This window comes from Drosophila persimilis, unplaced genomic scaffold (assembly GCF_003286085.1).
Source record: "Drosophila persimilis strain 14011-0111.01,24,50 unplaced genomic scaffold, DperRS2 tig00000208-arrow-arrow-pilon, whole genome shotgun sequence".
Classification (NCBI taxonomy): Eukaryota; Metazoa; Arthropoda; class Insecta; order Diptera; family Drosophilidae; genus Drosophila; species Drosophila persimilis.
The window spans coordinates 1-13,597 of record NW_020825304.1 but is presented as its reverse complement, the minus strand read 5'-3'; the positions used below and the strand labels follow the sequence as shown (position 1 = coordinate 13,597).

The window sequence follows — 13,597 nt, the reverse complement described above, 5'->3', positions numbered from 1 at the left end:
GTCCCCTACAAATGTTAATCGGAAAATGTTTCTTTAGGTCTCGGAATACCAAAATATAGAAGTGGGGATAAGGAGATTATTTCAATTAACACATTTCAAAATCAAAATAAAACAAAAACGTGTCAATTAATAGTTTTCTGTCCACGAAAATGGGGAAAACATATCTTAAATTAGTTATCCACAATAACCAAGATATGGGGTTCCTATTTGGTGAGGCTCTAAATACCTAAAAACTACTATATTTGAAAGGGTATTACAGTTGGAATTAGTAATCTTGTGACATTTTCTTCAGCAATGTCTAAATATCTAGCGAAAATGCAACTAAACGTTTGAATTTTCAATTTGAAAATCATCGAAAGAAGCTGTGGAAACCAAAGTAAAAGATATAATACGTATCCACCTGAGAATAGACCAAAAAGTAAGCTGGTAGACAGATCTAAGCCCTCAAAAGCAGTCTTGCCCTATTAGCCTTATGAAAATATCAATTAGAAAGAATTTAAAAAGCGAGAACATCGTCTCAAATCTCCATTTTGAAGTTCCAACCAGAATGTATTCTCATCATATATTTCCCTTCAGAAAAGGTGTCCGATCATTGGGTATCGTCACGTTCCACCCAAAACCGCAGTGACAGTGCTATAAAAAAAAAGAGTATTTTCATCCTAGAGACAATTAAGATGCGAGTAAAACCAGCTTTACTATGGGGAAATCTTCCACACCATACAGCATCAGGCATCGCAATGTTGATGCCATGCGGCTGCTCCTCCTCTCCGCTTCTTTTCTAGCCATAACTGTAGTCGTTGTTGCAGGTGTGTGTTCTGCCTATGTGTGTGTGTGTGTGTGTGTTAGTTTAGTGTTGGCTTCGAGGGAATTTACGGAGCGTTGATGGCTTTCTCCATCCGAATGGAGAGGCGGGGAGGGGGGCTGAACATTGCTACATTGCGCTGATGAGAGCAATAGAAGGAGAGACCGAGAGGGAGGAGATCATCTCTCTGTAGCACATTAAAAGTGGCCCAAAGAAAAAACAAAGTTTTTCGTTCATTTATTGGCGGCATGTGGCAGTTGTTTTATACCCTTTATGCCATAGGTATCAACATAATTATCACTTTTGACAGAAGGCTAGTAATTACAGCAGATATCTATGGTATTTTTCTCAAGCACTTCACAAATAGGATCCCCATATCGTAAAATATTCTTTCCACAGAGAGATCTCTTGTTCGATCTAAATCAAAAAGAATTTCCCTGTCGATCTGCCAAAGGGTATCAAAAGTTTCAGCCCTCCGCTTGGTTGGAGCGGCCTTCATTTCTCTCAGTCATGTTTATGGCTTAATTTGCAAGAAGTTCCGAGGAAGAAGCAAAAATACCTGACTGCTGCAGAGGCCGAGGGCAAGGCTAATTTACAGTGGGCGTTGCTCATCAATAACTGCATGGAGCGGAAGAACTACTTGTCGTAGATAAAGGTCAAGAATGACTGAAGTTTCCACAGAGTAATCATAAATTTTCAAAAAGTGCTCACTTTCTGCTGATAATCACTAAAATTTCGACAATCATTTTTTTTTCATTTCTTTGGAATTTCTTCTCACAATCTCTTCTTTGTTGTTGGTGTCCACGATCGCCCAGAGTCACGACCCAAGTATTTCTCTCTGACGGTCACTATCATCATCGTCGTCGTCGTCATCATCATAGCACTGAGGGCAATAAGTATGTACGTGGCCCATTGTCATTAGTTTGCCTCAACATTAATTACAGTAAAATACCAGTGCGACCTTAATGCATTTGGTTCCACGGTGCGACAACAACAGTGTGGTCTGATAAAAAGCAAAAAAAAAAAACAGACGGAAAAAACGCATTTGCAATGGCCAGCAACGGCAGGCGATAGGACAAGCAAGAAACCAGAAAAATCTAAGAAGAAACACAGAGGGAGAGCAAAAACCAAGATAACGTTAGAGTCGATATTCGAACGAGAGGATACCATACCTCACCTCTCAGACCTCTACCTTTTTTCTTCAAAACTTATTGGAATTCCATCTTCCTACGCTCTTTCGTTGGTCAGAGTGGAACGTTCATCCTGATTCCGATTCGCTCTCTAACGGATCTCTCTTTGTTCTCTCTGATCTTTCTATTGGCCCAGTCCCTTTAACCCTATAATGCTGCTGTAAATATTGCAAAGCTCTTATTGTCCTTGAGTTCATTCATGAATTTTCTTCATTTACCTTGATGAGACCACCAAAGTAGAATCCTAAACAGCTTCAATTTGCTGCATATTCCATATTTTTGGTCTTGATTTTTAGGGGCGTTCCCTCTGCCACAGATCTAAACTTCCTTCATATAATTCTGTAAGAATTCTACACCTCTACGAATAAAATATACCCTGTGTAAAAAAGTCCGATGTGAAACCAGAAAAAGAAGATCTGTTGGAGACTGGCATCTTCAGTCCAGCATCGGACTCGCAGTGCCATTCCGTGAACCGGTTTAATTGACAGCGACCTCCAATAAGAATCAAGTTCAGGAACATACATATTATACTGAAATGATTTTACGCCGAACTAAGCCCCCAAATGTGCAGAAGAGAGGAGCGAATGCATCGTGAATGGAGAATGGGAGAAAAGTATCAACAGTCGACTTACCTATGGAATAAATCTCCGGTGCGCGTCGCTGCTGGATGATGATGCGAGGAGAGAGTAGCTGCTGCTGCTGCTGCTGCAGGGGGGAGGAAGAGCAGGGCGGCAGGATTAACTAGTGTGTGTGTGTATGTGTATGTGGCGAATTAAATTGAACAACAAAATCAGGCACGCACACAACAGAGCGAAGAGAGAGAGAGATACGATACTCGAAAATTAAACACGTTTTCCGCAATTCTTACAGGAGAATGAGAGATGGCGAGAGGGGATGGGGAGGCGCCCCTTAGAATGTGGGCGACCCGGTTTATTTACACCGACGTATCGTATACCCGCTACCGATTTGCTTATATACTTTATTATGGACCGCGCCTGCCTGCTGCTGCACTTTCTACTACTACTACTTCTACTCTGTGTGCGTGCGCGGCGACCATCAAGTGCACACGTATGCATGTATATGTGTGTTGCTCTTTTCCTCCATCAACTGAGCTCTATCAATGAGCGCGAAAAATTATCATACAAATTTCCATGGCCCGGTACTCACACCAGCACTGCACAAGCACTTTAATTTCCTTTTTTTTATTAATAATTAATTCATGCGCGACGCGACATCTCTTCGGCAGCGGCTTGACTTCAGTGTGACCGCTTTTGCCTCAATTTTTGTGGCTCAACAACAACGTATATCGATAAGAAAGCGAACTTAGCCCACTTAAGCCCCCTTTATTTAAATAGCTCAACTACTTGAGGTGAACGGCGGAAACTAGCTTATTCTAAATACTTGCTTTTATTGTATTTTAACTAAATAAGGTTTAAAAAAATAGTTCAACAAAAAAAAAACAATCGCAATGTTGCTGGTATTGGAAGACTTGTTGCTTGACAACCGGAGTATGGCCATTTGTATACACTATTTCGTTAATTTAATATGAGATACTGTTTTAAAACGTAATTAATATAAAGATTTTAGAAATCCAATAAAAGCAATTATTTAGAATAGGCCAGCTATGAAGAAAATTGATTTGTTAATCGGATAAAATGATGTGGGCATATCTAAATGTTCTATATAGCTAGTAATATTCTACGGAATTTTAAAATCAAGGAGTATGTATAATGGAACTTGAATTCGTCAGTATATTTTTCAAATGAGACGGTATATTTCTGAGGGTCGGACGGTATATTTTAACGATAAAATATACCAGAATATATACTACTTTTACAGAAAAAGAACAATCGTGTCGTGTCCCAACAGAAATTTCTCCGCTCTCTCGAAAATCGTAAATCATGGCCGAATTACAGGTAAAAGTTAGATTTTATACAGACTTAAGTAACACCTATTCTATATATCTTCTCTTTTGATGTACACTTGCAGGAATTCAATCAAGCTGCCGAAGATGTTAAGAATCTGAATACCACGCCCGCAGATAATGACCTTTTGGAACTCTACAGCCTGTTCAAGCAGGCCACAGTGGGCGATTGCAATACCGGTGCGTGAGAGAACGGACAGTTGTTGGATAAAATCAATGAATTATTAATGCATTTTATGGCTTCTAATACTGTAGACAAGCCCGGTTTCTTGGACTTTAAGAGCAAGGCGAAGTGGGAGGCCTGGAATGCACGCAAAGGAATGAGTAATGCCGATGCGCAGGGCGCGTATATAGCCAAAGTTAAGGGATTGATTTCCTCCGTAGGACTAAAGTCTTAGGATGGGATACGAATTATCGTACATCATGATATTATTATATTAATGCATTTTGGAATCTCACATGTCGTAAAACGCACAAGTCTTGAGTCTTTTCCGCACAAAAAATATACTCACACATTGAAATGTATATTTAATTTGTCATTTTGCGGGAATGCATATATACAACATAGATATATACTGTTTTAGGACTGGTTCTGCTGCTGCTGTTCGACCTCGGGCGAGGCGGCACTGTTCTGGGACTTGCGCTGTCTCTCGTAAACCTCGCGCTGCAGCTCGCGTAGGTTCAGCTCCAGCGTTTCCACCACCTCGAAATTCATGTCCTGCCGTGCCTGCTTAATGTAGCCCTTTATAATATTGATTTGTTCAATGAGGGGATCGTCCAGGCCGGACTTTGAGGTGGAGGCTTGCGGGGCAGACCAGTTGTTAATGGATTGCAGATCCGACTAAAACAAGTGATAGGAATTAGTGGAGGAATCCAGATACATCACAATAACACTCACCCCCTGAGCAAAGCTGCCGCTCTCCAGACCCCCACCCGACTGTATGATTGTGGCACCCAGGCCGTAACGCTCATACGCCTCCATGGCCATCCGCTGTTCGGTGAGGATGCGCTGCTCCGTCTCCATACGCTTTCGTTCTTGTATTTGCTGGATAAGCGCCTCATCCGGCAGCGGTGGCAGCGACAACATCCGCTCCTTGATGGCCTGGATGCAGCTCAGGCGAATGGCCTTCTTGAGAGACTCCTCCCGACTGCCGGGTTCACAGTAAATGGCCAGAATGCGCTTACTCCGCATATCCATGGTCTCAGCCACCTGGCCAATCTTGCCGCGCAACGCGCTTGCATCCGAAATGGTGAATATAGTCTCCCCCTCGTGCAGGCTGTTGATGATCTTCAGATACATGTCCAGGTCTGGGGTGACATCCTTTTGCAGCTGCCGGATCTGCTCATAGACCTGTACGAGCAGTGGGCGACATGTGCGGCTCTCGTGCATGTCCTGTCGTGTGTCCAGCAGCCACAGGCAGTGCTCGCAGAGGCGTATGGCACGGTCACCCTGATGCATCTGCTGCAATGGCTCGCTCCGACTGGTCGAGAGGCTGGCCAATTGCACTACAAAACGGAAAAAAATTATAATCAGGTGAACGATCCCAAAGAGTTCTCCCACTTACTGGCATTCTCTAGGGCTAGGAACTTGGAACAATCATTGCACATAATGCCGCCACAGAGACGGCAGTGATGCTGTCTCCGGGCGATGTGGAAACTCTTGGCACAGCTGGGGCAGAGCTTCACCGAACTGCCATCCAGCCAGGCCACCGTCTGTTGTTCGTGCTGCTTGCGCTGCACCGAATCCGAGGGCAAGTCTTTCAACAGCCGATGCAATCGTATTATCAGCTTGTTCGTCTCACTCGCGTAGCGTTCCAGGCGAGGATTGCGCACAGATTGAAAGTACTCAAAGTGCGAACACTCGGCGCCGACCTGCTGCTTGGACATGTAGTTAAAGACATTGAAACGGGAGCGAGCATTGCTCAGCACCCGCTGGTCAGCGCCGTTTCCATTGGAATTGGCCGATGGTCCGCCCGCTGTCGAAGATGAGGAGGCCGCCGCACCGCGTTCATCTTCAAAGTTATTAAGGATTTTCTTCTTGGCCTTCACAAATATATTGAACACAGACTTGAGGGTATCCTCCTCCTCGGCATGCTGGCGCGCAAAATGATCCGTGAGTACATCAATGGATTTCAGATCTGCCCGGCAAATGGGACAGAGGAAACCCTCTAGGATCTCCCCACTGGCGGCACTCTGATCCTCATCGCTGTCAAAGGGATTACTAGCCATTTTTAAACGATGAGTAAGCACTAGATTTGGGCTATTTTTTGGTGGGTGTGTGTTTGTTATGCCCTCGCCCACGAAACAGATTACTGTGGCCGTTCCTCTAGATGTGGGACATTGTCATGACTAGCTATGGCTTGCCGGCCACATCCAGGTAAAGTCTAGCACTTAAATGACGTGACTGCAGTCCTAGAAATACATTTTTTATTAAATTTGAAATAATGATTTTACCAAAATAATCAAACCTGCTGCAAACTCTGCTTCTTTCCACGAGGTGCCATTCACTGGGAGCCGCGCACACTTGAAACGAAAGCTCTTCGCGGTGAGTGTCCGAAATGCAAGAAGCAGACGCGTCGCAAGTTGCCTGCCTGGAAGTTTTCACGGACATATTCAGCCCAGCCCCCAGCCTACGCCTTTAAAGCCAAAACACTTTGCTTTTTCGACACCTATTGGCCTTTAGTTGAGGCAGTCGCACATATCTATACCGTTTGGATCAGTGCTTTTACGCGGTCGCTGCCATGTCCGAAAGATCCAAAGGTGACGTGTCTCGCGTAAACAACAATCCAAATGCGCCGCGTGTCGTTAAAAATCCATTACTTAGCGCCTCGGTAACCGGACTCAGCTACGAAGACTTTCCCAACAAGCCGCAACTGTTGCCCGCCGCCCCGCCCGTGGTGCATGCCCCGCCGCCAGCATCCACACCCGTCCTGATCGCTGGCATTCTGAATCGCGGTAAGTGTGTCAAAGCCACAGCCAGAGATGATGTTGCTGCTCCCTCCGTTCACTTGTTGCTCATCAGCCCACCTCTGCTGATAAGCCCCGGACCGATAAGGCGGTAGTTTTATAATGTCGCTAAAATTACTTTCTAATGGCATTTTTATTTGATTTTTGTTTGGCACAATAACGTAACAATAAACTCCCTTCTTCTCGGTTCGGTTCGGGGCCCCTACTCCATGCTGCGTGTCGAGTGCGAGCGATAGGTGGGCAGCTCCAGCGATACCTTCCTCCTGCGGCAGCACCACACTATGCCCCAAATAATGGCTATAATCAGCAGCAGCAGCAGTATGGCTCCCAGACAAATGGCTGCTATGGCTCCCTCGGTGAGGACCACATCCCTCACATCGATGTTGATGCTCCGCTGATTTCCAGACGCATCGTAGGCAGTGATGGCTACCTTCGGCTCGCAACAGGAGGCCATGTAGGTGGCCTTCAGGGGCTCTGTGCTGCCGGCAGTGTAGTAATTTCTGTAGAACAAACCCTCGGCTGGCGTAGTCTGTAGTCGCATTATGCCCGATTGCCAGTCCTGTGCCGTCAGATCTAGTGTCCAGAATCGCTCGCCGCAGGTCAAAGACTCGGGCGTCACATAGTCGCAACGACTGCCAAACTCCCACGAGAGCGTGGGTCCAGTTGTGTCCTGCAAAAGGTTGACTTTCATTTAAAAGGATTCTCTTTGAGGAGGGAGCTTCTTCCACTTGCCTGAGCATCTATGCTGGACACAACCTTCAAATTGACTGCCATTGTGGCTGTTTCACGGCCATAATTGGTGAATGTGATCCTGTCCGTGGTGCCCTGCGCCGTACCCGTGGGCACCAGCACGGTCAAACGCACTGTACTCGTCGCCTGAGGTCCCAGATTAAGTCTGCATTCAGAAGAAAACGTTCAATTAGATGCATAAAGGTTTTTTAAGAGCTCCAACCTACCTTGTGGGATTCAGATTTACCAGAAAGCGTCGCTCGTCCGTGACCTGTATGGTCGAATAGACCGTTTCCGTGCGCATATTGGTCACCTCAAAGAGCAGCGTGGCCGTCTGGCCAGCTGTCACCAGCAGCTGCGACTGCGTGCTCAACTCAATCTTCGTGCCACAACGTTGCTGCAGCATGGCATTTAGCGTGCTCCTCTGCTGACCCGTGGAGGCGGCCAGCAAGGTTTGATTCAAACTGGGACTGCTTTGTATTTCCGTTTCGGAGAAGGTTTCAATCTCATTTTTGGGCTCATCCGTGTCCTCTTCGAGCTTTTCCCGTTCCTTCTCGGGAAACTGGATTCTGGCCAGTCGCGACGAGGGCTTGACTTGCCCATTCTTATAGTAGCTATCAATGCGCTTGATGATGTCGCCTGTAATGAGTGGGGCAGTGGGGGATTAGATGCATTGCTTACACACGTGCTTGCGTCAGCGGGCAGGCAGCGATGACGCTCAGATCGACTTCCTCTACCTCACTCCAAGGTTGTCTCGGTTATCAGTACATTTTTCTGTGGACAACCGAGCAGGCAAGCAGGCAGGCAGATCAGATCCCAGGCTTTTTGCTGCCTGTTATCTCGCATGCCAGAAACAACAAACAATCATATAAGTGCCTTTTTGTGTGTGCCCTCAGTTTTGTGTGAGAATCGATCTCGCCCGGTTGCCCATAAACAAACTCACCCAAAAATACATCTGCTTTGCGTTCGGCGCGTATGAATACATTGTAGGGCTCTTCGCTGTTCAGCTCTGGATTTAGTTTCAGTTTGAAAATCGTGGCCTTGCGCAGCTTGTTGAGCGGTACGTAGGCATCCAGTTCGTTGGAATTCGTTGTTGCCGTCGCATTTGTTCCGCCGAATTTCACCAACTTCCTTAGATTAATTTCTAAAAGTGTGTAAACAAATTGTTAATTGAAATTCCAGGGAAAGAAATGTATATTGTGTGCCTTGCCATTCACAGTGCAACGTGCACAGCTGTTTAAGGGCGCACAGGTGTTTGGCACGACGTTGCCATACCATCGCATTTCATTTGTGTATTTAATTAAAGATTACTAGATTGTGCAATCAAACGGAGAATTGTGAGGTATTTAAAAACAAATCTTGTCTCTCTGGTGATCTCTGGTGATAATAAATAATTATCAAGTGCCGGCTAAATATATTATTTTTCTACGGCCTTTTGGCATTGGCAACCCTGCCCGTCTGTCAGCAGCAGCTGCGCGTTGGAATCTCTTGTTGTGAAAGAAAAACACGTCCGCAAAAAAACATCCAACACAAAAACAATTGTTTTTTCATTGTGAAACAAATTATGAACAATTAAGTGCCGCAAAAGTGTTAGCCAATAGTCATTTCGTTTGACCACAAACTCCATTAGAGGCGACATGGACCGCAAGTCCTAAATATTTTAACTCCATTTCGTGTTAGTGTTTTTGGTCAGAGGCCACTTTTGAACTTGGCAATGAAATGGCCGTGATGCGGATTGTCTAATTGTTGTTGTAAGTCACATACACATACACATATTTGCCTGTAATTTGTTTGTAAAAAATGTGAAAAATGGCCGGGAATCCAATTTTTGTGACTGATTTTTGAACAGGGTGCCACAATTGTTTTGATATTGGGGCAGGCAAAGAACCACCCTACCCTTATTAATTGATTTTTCCTCAGCGCCGTACCGCTTTGAGTGCTTCCGGAAAGCTCTACCGATAACTCTATTTATAAACGAAAGTTTGTGCGGACAATACTTTTTTTTGCAAAAATTGTCGCATATGTATTTTATTGCGATAGGGCGATAAGCCGCCGTTTGGTCTCGGAACATCCGAGAGAGCAATGAATGAGCCTCTTTGAGTCATAATTATTTTTTGTCTGGCCCCGCGGGTCTTCGCAATCTTCAAACCGAACTTTGCCCCTCAACTTCGACGTGGCGTATGATTAATCTGCTTGTAATATCGTTGTCGTTTTTGTCATTAGATCCAATCAAAAGTAATTCCTCGTTCAACGTTTTGGGTTAGTCAAGAACAACATTTTTGTGCGGGACAGTTGATGATAGAAAGTGCTCTGACATACATACATATATTTATAAACCAAGTGCATATATTACAATTACTTACCTTTAAGGACAAGACACAAAGGGACAACAAAACAGTGCTGGGGGAAAACATTAGAAAAGGCGTGTCAAAAGGCCAAAAAGAAAAGCTATATTGCTGGTTAATTTGGTAAATAACTTTTGATTTTTTCTTCGTTTTCGTTTTTTTATTTTTGGGTACCCTTAATGCTAAAACATTTATTACTTTTTATTGTATAGATAAAACACATATATTGAAAATATTCTTTTGTACTACAGTTAAGTGTTATGTATTATATGGTATTTTGTTGAGCATTATACTAGCGTTTTGGTTAAGGAAAGCGTTTGGGGGTTTCGGCTATATACAAGGATCAGCAAAGCTGATTTGGGTCTAGAATAGCGAATAGGTGGCTTGGGTCTTTTGATGGTTAGTTAAAGAACTTAGACTAAAGACATAAATTATACATAGATAAGTACAGTTGACATTCTGGTTCGTTTTCCTGGTATTGTTACACACTGAAAGGTTAACACACTCCTTTTTTTTTGATTCAAGACTGTTCTATTACTCTGTTTATACGTTTTTGTGGTGCTACCGGCTATGTACCGGCGTGGAAGGTGCTGGCAATCACGGCATTTAACATTATTTCTGAATTGCAAATTCGAGGCGATTTCACGAGGCGCAACCAACTTCACTTTGTAGGGAAATCATGTGGTAAAGACCAAATCCTTTTTCATTGAAGAAATTAATGACATCTGTTTAGATTATATGTTTTTTGGCAATGAAAATGTACTGAAAATTATCGATAGCCTTTTATATGTGGTTGCAGAAGAAAAAGGGAGGAATTTCTGCTTCTCTCTCATGAAAAGCTTCTTCGTATAAACAGAGTAAAGGTTTTTGTGGGCCCATTTAGTAAAAAGAAGTGGACTTAAGATCTAGGCGTAGGGAGGCTGGGCACAGGCTCCTACAGAATTATATGCTTCTAAGAACTAAATACGAGTACAACCCTGCGTTAGTATGTGTGTGTGTGTGTGTGTGTGGAAATAGCAATAGAGTTGGTGTGTGCGCTATATAAGGAGTCTAATAAGAAGAACTAACCACCGTTGGGCGTCTCCATTGTGGCACGTCGCATATTCGCATCGATGCGTACATGCAGACTGGATAGCGTCGTATCCACAGGCAGTTCCAGTTCCTGATCACCCCGAAAGGCATCCGCCACTAGAGTGAGCTGCAAAACAGAAACAGAAACCAAAAAAAAAAGAAAAAGAAAAGAAAAAAAAACAGATCGAGATTCATGAACGAACATTTTGGCATTTGTCTAAGTTTCCTTTCTATAAACAAATTTGCCCTTCACTTTTCTTTCCATAACCTAGTTTTTTTGCCAGCAGCAGCGGCAACAAAAGATTGCACCATCATCAACAACAAGTCTCGGGGTCTTGAGCACCACCTGCCACCGCCTGCCTGCCTGCCTGCCTGACTCCCTGGTATGGCATGGCATGGCATGGTCTGGCCTGGCCGCCTGAAAGGTAATCCAAGTTGCTTCGGTCTCAGTTGGCTGCTTGGGCAACACTTTATATGCTGCTGCTGCTGTTTCTGCTGCTGTTGGATCTCGTCTTGTCGCCACTTTCAATTTTCAACAGTTTTTGGTAGGCCAGACGGAAGCCGCCCTTCTCTTTCTCTCTCTCTGTGTTTCGCACACCCCGCTTTAATTACCCCAATTACGGGTCAGGTTTTGGTCTCTTTATCATCGTGTTCATATCTCACCGTATTGCCTGCTATATGCTGGCCATGCTCTGTGCTGACGATGTGAATGATTTCGCCACCAGAGCGAATGGCCACCTCACCGAGGATACCACCGACAGCGTCCTCTGTTTCGTTCTCGATAACCGATTGCTCGCCGTACCACAACAGGAATAGCTGTAAAAAAGAAGCAACGTTTACTAGAGAGATCTAGTGGGGATCGATGGGCGTTGTACTCACTCGGATCCTCTTCTTGAGGAGTGTAATCGCCGCATCCTGAACGAGATCCGTGTGCGTGGAATCGCAGCCGTCGATATGAACACGGCACTGTCGTAGGGCACTAGTTCCGCCGCATGGAGAACGCCCACGAATGAGTTGCCGCCCCTCGTGCTCTTTGGTGCTGTTCAATCCCCGCTATGGAATTCGCGTGTATTGTTGAAACTAAAGGCAGAGGGTGCACCTGGAAGGGCAGAGAGAGGTTTTATAAGACCCCCCAGGACTAGGTCGCCGTTTTATAAGGGACTTACCCGCCGCATTCAGTGTAACGAGAACAATCTTAATGTTGATATTCTTGTCCTGCAGGGCGTCGATGTACAAACGCTTCGCCTGCTCCAAGGAAGCGGACGAGGGATCCACAATCACCGCCAGCGGCATTCGAATGTAGACATCCCTTGATGTAGAGTTCCTCAACTGATCCGCCGGCAGGAAGTTCCGGCTTCGAGGCTGTCACCTGTATGTGGCTTGGGTTGTTTGCGCGGCGTTTGGCGTTGTCGTTGAAGTCGAAGTCGAAGTCGAAGTCGTTGTGTGGTGGTGTGGTCGTGGTGCTGGAGAAGAGGTTATGGGCTGGAACCGGCGCCTGCGTGGATGGCCAATTGAAGCCACCAAAGCGAGCACGCAGCACAGGCAGTGGCTCCTGGGTTGTGCTGGTTGTGGTCGTCGTCGTCGTCGTGGGGTCCGGCTTGATGTGAATTTCATCGTAGTAGTAGTCTTCGGTGGCGGGCTTGAACGGATTGGGTTTCGAGCGGCTGGGTAATTGCTGCACCTGAGCCTGTGGAAACGGCTGATGCTGCTCCACGTGGTACTGATCCTCGTCCATGGTTTTCACCGGCTCTTCCTCCACATAGTCGGAGCTGTCGTGCTCTTGGTCCTTCTGGGGGAACCTCTCCGCCTTGGACTTTCGCACATACTCTGGGATCATGGTGGTGGCTATCCTCGCCGTGGTTGTGGCTACTTCCACGTGCTGCTCGTCCTCTGGTCCCTCCTCGTAATAGTAGTCGTGGGAGGATCTCGTGGGAGACTCCACTTTGGTCACCCGCTCTGAGTGGGGGCATCCGCCATCGCTTCGAAGACAGTGCTCTCATCCCGCTCCCCCGAACCTGAGCCGGAGTACGGTGACATGGTGTTGAATCCCACAAGGGGTCTCACGGTGCTCATATCCTGCTCCATGCTGAGCGAAGTCTCTGTGTGGGCCGGCAGATCCGTGCCGTCCTCTTCCACGCTATTGCGGTGATGGTCGGCCTCCACTTCCGTTTCCACCTGGGCCGGCTCGTAGATGTCATCGCTGTGCCCGTCCAAGCCATCCATGCCATAGTCTTCATCGGGGCTCGGGCTCGGCAGACGCTCCTGGAGAAAGGACAAGTAGTAGCCCATCAGCAGGCAGCCATACAATATCTTTGTTCTCAGAATCATGTCGTTGGGTATTTCTCTAAGTGTTTGTCTGTCTTTTCGTCTCAGATCTCTCAAAAGTTAAAAATGTTATAACATATTTTATTTTGGAAAGCTCTCAAGGTTCACTGATTGATTGATGGATTGACATCTTTCGCTTATTTAATTGACGCAATTATTTATTATTATGATTGTTACTCATTTTTAGCAATTTTCTATGCCATTTTTAGGGTATTTTTTTTGCAACACTTTCGCTGAAATGTTT

General features: G+C 45.5%; 3 protein-coding genes and 1 pseudogene across 3 annotated transcripts in view; 1 reads left to right on the top strand and 3 right to left on the bottom strand.

The window, feature by feature from the left end:
* Positions 1-3,223, bottom strand: part of LOC6589852 (polypeptide N-acetylgalactosaminyltransferase 5) — a 35,176-nt gene extending 31,953 nt beyond the window's left edge. Inside the window, 2 exon segments of the mRNA XM_002014676.2 lie at positions 2,625-2,697; positions 3,160-3,223. The gene's annotated coding sequence lies outside the window, so the exon portion shown is untranslated.
* A 622-nt stretch (positions 3,224-3,845) lies between these two features.
* Positions 3,846-4,441, top strand: LOC113565914 (acyl-CoA-binding protein-like). The gene is made up of 3 exons (XM_026989283.1): positions 3,846-3,908; positions 3,982-4,096; positions 4,172-4,441. Exons 1-3 carry the CDS (start codon positions 3,894-3,896, stop codon positions 4,312-4,314), a joined length of 273 nt encoding a protein of 90 aa, XP_026845084.1. The 5' UTR covers positions 3,846-3,893; the 3' UTR covers positions 4,315-4,441.
* LOC113565913 (rabenosyn-5-like) lies at positions 4,432-6,467 on the bottom strand. The gene is made up of 4 exons (XM_026989282.1): positions 6,385-6,467; positions 5,482-6,328; positions 4,815-5,422; positions 4,432-4,757 (listed from the first exon to the last, which is right to left on the bottom strand). The coding sequence occupies exons 2-4, from the start codon at positions 6,143-6,145 to the stop codon at positions 4,497-4,499; spliced, it is 1,533 nt and encodes a 510-aa protein (XP_026845083.1). The 5' UTR covers positions 6,146-6,328; positions 6,385-6,467; the 3' UTR covers positions 4,432-4,496.
* A 530-nt stretch (positions 6,468-6,997) lies between these two features.
* On the bottom strand, positions 6,998-13,263 carry LOC113565912 (annotated as a pseudogene).
* Positions 13,264-13,597: the final 334 nt, after the last annotated feature.

Excerpts from the sequence above, each read along its gene's own strand:
- LOC113565914 (XM_026989283.1), top strand. Across the intron at positions 4,097-4,171 it reads AGTGGGCGATTGCAATACCG|ACAAGCCCGGTTTCTTGGAC; the intron begins GTGCGTGAGAGA and ends CTAATACTGTAG.
- LOC113565913 (XM_026989282.1), bottom strand. The coding sequence starts at position 6,145 with ATGGCTAGTAATCCCTTTGACAGCGATGAGGATCAGAGTGCCGCCAGT. Across the intron at positions 5,423-5,481 it reads CCTAGCCCTAGAGAATGCCA|TGCAATTGGCCAGCCTCTCG; the intron begins GTAAGTGGGAGA and ends TCCGTTTTGTAG. Across the intron at positions 4,758-4,814 it reads GCGGCAGCTTTGCTCAGGGG|TCGGATCTGCAATCCATTAA; the intron begins GTGAGTGTTATT and ends CACTTGTTTTAG.